Source organism: Varroa destructor, unplaced genomic scaffold (genome assembly GCF_002443255.2).
Source record: "Varroa destructor unplaced genomic scaffold, Vdes_3.0 BEIS01000003.1, whole genome shotgun sequence".
Lineage (NCBI taxonomy): Eukaryota > Metazoa > Arthropoda > Arachnida > Mesostigmata > Varroidae > Varroa > Varroa destructor.
Genome location: NW_019211456.1, coordinates 52,398,387 through 52,405,440, shown reverse-complemented (window position 1 = coordinate 52,405,440; position 7,054 = coordinate 52,398,387). Strand labels below are relative to the sequence as shown.

At 41.3% G+C, this 7,054-nt stretch overlaps 1 protein-coding gene and 1 non-coding gene across 2 annotated transcripts; one reads left to right on the top strand and one right to left on the bottom strand.

Annotated features, from left to right (window-relative positions):
* The first annotated feature begins 64 nt into the window (after positions 1 to 64).
* LOC111248141 (uncharacterized) lies at positions 65 to 2,157 on the top strand. The gene is made up of 2 exons (XM_022799955.2): positions 65 to 884; positions 1,102 to 2,157. Exon 2 carries the CDS (start codon positions 1,112 to 1,114, stop codon positions 1,565 to 1,567), a length of 456 nt encoding a protein of 151 aa, XP_022655690.1. The 5' UTR covers positions 65 to 884; positions 1,102 to 1,111; the 3' UTR covers positions 1,568 to 2,157.
* A 1,582-nt stretch (positions 2,158 to 3,739) lies between these two features.
* Positions 3,740 to 3,812, bottom strand: TRNAR-UCU (transfer RNA arginine (anticodon UCU)). Its single transcript has one exon. It is a non-coding gene; the product is annotated as a tRNA-Arg (tRNA).
* Positions 3,813 to 7,054: the final 3,242 nt, after the last annotated feature.

Below are 7,054 nucleotides of genomic sequence, written 5' to 3'. Positions count from 1 at the left end.
GTGGAACGTTGAAATCTACCTACTTTTCGAATGCGCGCCGATGGAAACTTTGATAGAAGGCTAGCTAACTGAAGTGTATTCATCCTAGAAAACCAAAGATGAAACCTCAGCTTGCAGTGACAGTACGCAATACGAGCTGTTCAAGTCTACACACTGAAAGGTCAAGTAGGATCGCACATTTTTATCTATGAGATTTATCATCTCAGAAAAAATTTATCACACAGAGACAACGGTGAGGCTGATCAGCTGGCAGATTCGCTGTCGCGTAACGACAGCGAACATACTGTCTATTTGTCTACAATGTGGTTCCGAAGAACCTGACAAGCAATATGGTGGTATCCTAGTTACTTACTATCGTGATTAATAGTTGCATTGAAAACTTTGTAAACTTCGCGGCTGGCCAGCCGAGCACAAAGAGACGTATCAACCAGAAATTTCGTGCCATTCGACAACTACAAGTGACAGCCACAAAAAAATGAAGAGCTATTGGCTATCGCTTTTACTACTGCTCATTGGAGGTTGGTTTGGCCTTCACCATTTCTACCTTGGCCGCAATCGTCATGGCATATTTAGCTTGTTTACCTTCGGTGGGACTGTGTTAGGACTCATCCACGATATGTTCCGTTTACGATTTTATGTAAATTGGGCCAACTTTGATTCGGATTTTAAACAGAAGTATGAAGAATTCACCCTTAAGGGATCGAAAAGGCCATCACTGGGCTTTGGACGCAGTATTGCGATGGTCATAGCAGCTCAAATGTTCGGCAATCTTGTTCAGCTCGCTATCCCTGCGGACCTCCTACACTCTAGGGTCGTTACGATAATCAGCATGATACTCGTTCCATCTGCGATTGCTGCTGCGGTTTGGTATATAGGTTCAATAGGTGAGACACAAGGACCATTTGTGCCTATCCTCAAAGCAGCGTTATACACATCCCCCATATATATATTTATTTCGGGACAGTTTATTACAACTGTGCTTTGCGTTTACTATTTTCAAAGTTTATGGAGTTACCGGGCTCGACCCGATCATCCAGGCTCGTTTTTCTATAGAATAATATACATTGCGACTTTTCTACTAATCTTCCTCGTGCTATGTAGCTCTGTTATCATGTTCAATTGCACGATCCAGGGCGAGAGTACCCAAGGCGAAGTTAAGTGTCGAGACGCTTTGCGACACTTCTTCAATTCTCCGCTATGGAAAAATATTGTCGAATCTCTACGAGCCATACGCGATTCATTACGCGAAGGAGGATTTACACAATTTTCAGAGACTCTAATCGTGTTAATGGACCCAACCGGCGAGCAACATGCTCTGCAAGTTCTCGGTCTTCCACAATCTGCTAGCGATGACGATATTCGCCAAGCCTATCGGGAGCTATCTCGCAAGTTTCACCCTGACAAAAATTCGAATAAGAATAAAGAAGAGCTCGAGAAGACCGAACTACGTTTTATGGAAGTCCAGAACGCGTTTGAAACGCTGCGCCTGAGAAAGGCCTCTCCGAGGAATATAGGATCTGAATTAAAAGAGGACAAGAGCGTCGCTACAGTTAAAGACGTTGTGTGAACTATAGTTGATCTCTGAAAACAAATTAAATATACTCTCAAATCGAGAATCTGAAGTAATTTCTGTAATGAACTTGTTAAATTCCGCTTATACAGCGCCTCAACAGATAAGTTGGAACTTGTTGATGTCACAGTTGATGTTTTTGTCGAACGGTAATTGATGCGAGTCTAAAAATTCGAAAAAAAAAAAAATAGCAGAAGTAGTTTTATAACAAAATATGAATACAATTGAACTGAGGCAAGCGCAGAGTAGACATAATATTTTCGTCGTGTTTGTGTTTAGGTTATACCCTTGCCCATGTTCAAAAGTGAAGTTACATGACGAAGGCGTAAGGTGTACCCTGTTGCAGTATTTATGGGTATTAGCAATGCATTATATGTGCAAGCATATCCTTAAAATCGTACGCGAAAGCTAGATGCGACTAGAAGAAGGCTGAGACACTGAGGTCCACATTTGTATTATTGAGTATAATGGATGCAAGAATGTCGAAAGGCCAGCGTGATATTAGTTAACTAAGAAAGTGAATAAAACTTGTAAATAGACTAATGTTCATATAATCCAGAAAAAAATAAAATTCGATATTGCTTCTACGCGTCAGTCGCAGTCAATACAAGAGCCACCCCGATCATTTTTAACCCAGGTAGCGCGTTGCAATCACTAGCTCTTCATGTCCTATAAGGTTCCCAGGGGCACCTTTACTTAAGCATGTGGGCATGATTGTGTTCGAAACTGGCTTTGACTGTATGTGACTGAAGTTCATTCGTGAAATAACTTGCTTTTGTGCTTTATCCCAAAGTTGACTGGACATATTAATTGGCCAACTGCTAGTTTTGCCTGAACTCATCGATGTTATAGACCGTGTGCGATGAATACTCCCTTCCGCTATTATTTAATGACCGTGTCGAGACTCACACTAACAGTTCGACTACCTATAGTATAATTCATTTCGTTTGAATCGGGTCTTTGAGCTGATAGCCATTTCGATAATACATTTGCAATTTCAACGTAAAATTATACAATAATATAACGGTATATAAGAATATTTGCAGCCTGTCAAGAAAAAAGAGAAAAAAACACTAGTGAGATGACAAGTCTAAACGTTAACCTGGGTAATATAGACGGGTCCATTTCTATGCTACATGCGGCTAAATTTCTGTCCACAAACAAAATCTTCACAAATTTTATAGTTATCGATTATTCCCAAAAAAGCAATAACCACTCTGAGTAATGAATTTCTCGATATATGATAATTGGCCTAAAAATGTAAAAAAAAATGTAAAAAAAGTTTATTTGACCGATGTTCTTTGGTAATCAAAGAAAATATCTGTTTTAACTAACTCCAAATTTTTTTTTCATATACTATAAAATATTCTATAAATTAAGTTAATTTACAGATTATTAAAATACAGTTAATCACAAGGTTGTTAAGCGTAACGTTGAGAGCAACGGCGAATAATAAAAACTAAAAGAACTATTAGACTAATATAATTATGAACGCAAACAGACTGCACAACAGTAATGAGGTAAAAGATTCAATAATACACATTTGTTTAATTGTGTTAATATATAATAGTAATATTATTTAATACGTAAATAATATTAAAATTAGCCTTTTGGCAAATGAAACAAACTATATGGATAATGCATTTTGCGAGTCTCAAGATAGCAGTTTTTATTTAAGTTAACTAAAAAGCTAACATTTGTATATTTAATTTACTTAGCTTATAAGTTGAAATCGTTGTAATTACCCAATTAATTGTTTACTTAATAGGAGAACTCACTATTTTTATTAGAACCACTTAATAATTGCAATTCAACTAACGGGAAACAGCTAATAATAAGTAAATCGAAATTGGCAATTTTAATAGTCATCCCACAATGATGTTACTTCCAAACGAGCGTTCGCTGTAAATGAACTCACTGGTACTGCGTATTGAAACCTTACCTTGTACCTGTAAACTATCATTGGTTAACAGCCTGCGAGTTACTGCTCTTGGCTGATGATAATACTGTCTAAAACTGTTCGGCAATGAAAGTATACTCACGAATTAAAAAATCACTCAAGTTGAGCAAAATCGAACCTAAAAAAGTCACTAGAATGCTATTCAGTGCACTATTGTTGAAATAAGGAAGTTCTACATAAAAGCTCAACAAAATATCGGTTGACGAAAATATCCCTGGCGGGAGTCGAACCCGCGACCTTTGGATTAGAAGTCCAACGCGCTATCCACTGCGCTACAGGGACCGCAGCTGGAACATAACGAGTTCTCCTTTTACTTCATTACGTGTAACTAATTTTCGGTAGCTTCGTTAGCCCGCTCTATGCATTAGCTATTAATCACTCCTAACAGCTATAAAACCCCAGAGATGTTATGCAGAAGCTTATATTGCGCTAGCCACAAGTATTCTTCTCGTTCTAGACACGAATTTACCCAATGACGTAGTGATAATGGTATCTTTTGTTAAAATGTTAACTCGTAAAGCCAGTTAAGCTGTACTTTCGACGAGACAGAAATTTCTGATAGAAGAAAGGATCTTTTCCGCATATCTAATCACATCGCCGTCCATCGGTTCGTTTTACTGTAATAGACTGTACCGAAAATAGATATCAAAGTGCGCGTAATTTATTTGTTATAGTTTACACATCTAATTTATAGTATTTGTCTCATTACACCCAGTTTTTTTCCGGTTGCAAGAACTAATGAACATATGACAACAAATCTCTTAACTGAGGTTTTGCAGGAAGCAGTTGCCGCCGTCGATATGAGTTGTCATTAGCGCAGGCACTCGGAGGTTGAAAAGTGCCAAAACAACGATAAATAGGAAGTGAGGAGGCTGCTATCGACGTGAATAAGGAGGAAAGACATCGAGTAGAATAACAGAAAAATAACCCGAGATAACAATGACAACAACGCTGGTGGCTGGAGTAGAGACAACCGCCTGAACAACTCGTTGGACGAATTTCAGAGATCTCGTTCATATCTAGAAAAATCCGAATTCTGCAATGGCATAAACAGCCACCAACTGTAGTCACAAATAGGACGACTGTAATAAGCAGATACCACTAGGAACATTAGCAGGAGCAGAAGTCATCAACTGAACTGAACTGATTGTGACTTCGTCTGACAATTCTATTTGATTTTCGCTTTTCTTTCCTGCGCTCTCCTCCCCTGTAGAGGGGCATCTGTTGTGATGTGCCTGGATAGTTCGCGCTGGGGTTGTTTTGCCACAACTACCGCCAGCACGAGCACCATTCCGACGCTCCGTGATAGCAGCAGCGACCGATGATGACGATGATGATAATGACAACGCTGACAACGTGGAATGCCAAATAAATTGGTCCCTTGGTAATCGACTACGAGGCTTCTTCTTGCGTTTTCTTTACCTAACCCTATCTGCATCCTAGCAATTGTCCGTCTGTTGGTCGTATTGAACCGTCTTAGTACAGGCGCCGGTACGATATATGCAGCTGTAGCCATACGCATCGGGCCGCTTCAGCTCAGCAGCGAATCAAGACAGATAGACAGACCGACAGCTAAATAGTTAGATATACGTACGGGCATATATACACAGAAGTGGAAGATCAATGAAGAAAAGAAGCAATGGTAAGCAGGCGACCGAGCGACTGAAGAGGCCGGCAGCTGGTAGTGAAGTTCTTTGATAGTCTGAAGACGCTCTTGTTCACGACAAAGCCATTGGCCCGTCTGTCCACGAAGATGAGTTCAAAGAAACTGTTGCTGAGATGGCGCAGTGGGCAAGTTTGCCCCAGAAATGCTCCGCTTCGCCTTGCCGCCGTTGCTGCCTTCTCTGAAGACGCCTCATCCGTCTGGACATTATCATCGTCGTCGTCGTCGTCGTTCAATTGAACAACCGCTGGACGAAAAGCGACAGGCGGTATAGGCAATAGTCGGCAAGCAGCCCGAACAGCTTGACGACTGCTGATTTGGTCCGGACAGCGGCGGCAGCGTCCGGTTCTATTGCCGTTGATTTTATGTTGCCCTTTGCTGAGGCTGCTGCCTTACAGAGCAGTTGCAGTCACTGTTCTGCTCTTAATGCCGTCGCTGTTGATTCGTACGTATACATATCGCCAGAGAGTAATAAAGTTCTGCCGGGCCAAAGGCGGCGGCACCAGCAATGACGCTCGCCAGTGTTTTACCACATTGCGTCCATCAGTTAAGCGTCGTGTGCAGATCTTGCGTTTACAGTAGGTTGCCCCCGCCAAATCGACCACTGCTGCGGTTGCCACAGGGGCCTGTACTACTGCCAATGCACGCTAGTTTTTCTATCTAGCCTTCTGAAAGCTTGAGAACTAAGTAGCGCGTGACCGTAGGACTTGGTGGTAGTTCGAATCGCCACCTTAATTTGTTCGGCGCTGACTGCTGTTGGTATCGCAGAAGCTACGGGGCATACCAAACTGCATCTATATTTTTAACACGTACAGGACAGCATGAACGTCTACTGGCATAAATAAATAAATCAGATAATAAGTATTAGCGATAAACAAACGGACCTCATGACAGTCGAATAGGTTACACATAGTATATCTGCACGTGGAAAAACAATGAATTAAATGCCGACAATAGTAACTAAGAAAGAAATCGGATGTCGACATAACAAGCAGCTGTGATAAAGAGTGAAGCACAGTAATCACGTAATTAATACCGTCCGCAGATCCAACCGTACTCATTTTTATTTTATTCATATTATATAATATTCACAGAAACTATATACAGAATAAGAGGCAGCTTCATGCGTCTTTCATTCGCTAGAATCTAAAAATTTTGAAAAAAGCACCATCGCAGGTAGCTAAGGATCTTGCGAAGTAAGCAGGATATCTTGCATCCAACCCCAAAGATGTTTTGTCTCAAAATGAAGACTATTCACTTAGTTGTTTGTTACATATTGCCATTTATGTTCCATCAACATTATTATTACCAAATGTCAAAAAGAGGTGTTAGATTTCGCGAATGGCCTAGTTAATTATACTGGTAACTACCTATCTACGGTTCAAACATAATGCCTACAGGTTGTTAATAGGCAAGACGCGGCGCCGCTCGGCCAAGCAACAATTAATACGAACACCACAACAGCGACCACGGCCAGTTACAACCCCTTATTGGACATTCTTGGATCCCTCTTGTCTTATACCTCTTTATGCGTCGCGTTCAAGCAGCCCCCTTGCTGGTAGCAGCAGTTTTGGTATCGGCCGAACACTCTGATCGACGCGGTATATATATATACCTCAAGCAGGGCATATCTACCTAGCTATACTGTGTCCTATAGTGAATCATAGGCCTTGTGTATCCCAGTCGGCATTCGCTTGTGCAACCGACCCATCTCAAGTTAGCGGAGGAGCGAGGGGAGAAGGAGGCGACGGCGGCAACATGGTGGTGTTAGTGGCACAGTGAACCCACAATCGAACAAATGCGTTCGGCAACCCCTCTGGCGGCAGCAGCATTAGCAGAAGCAAAGGGGATCCAAGACCTG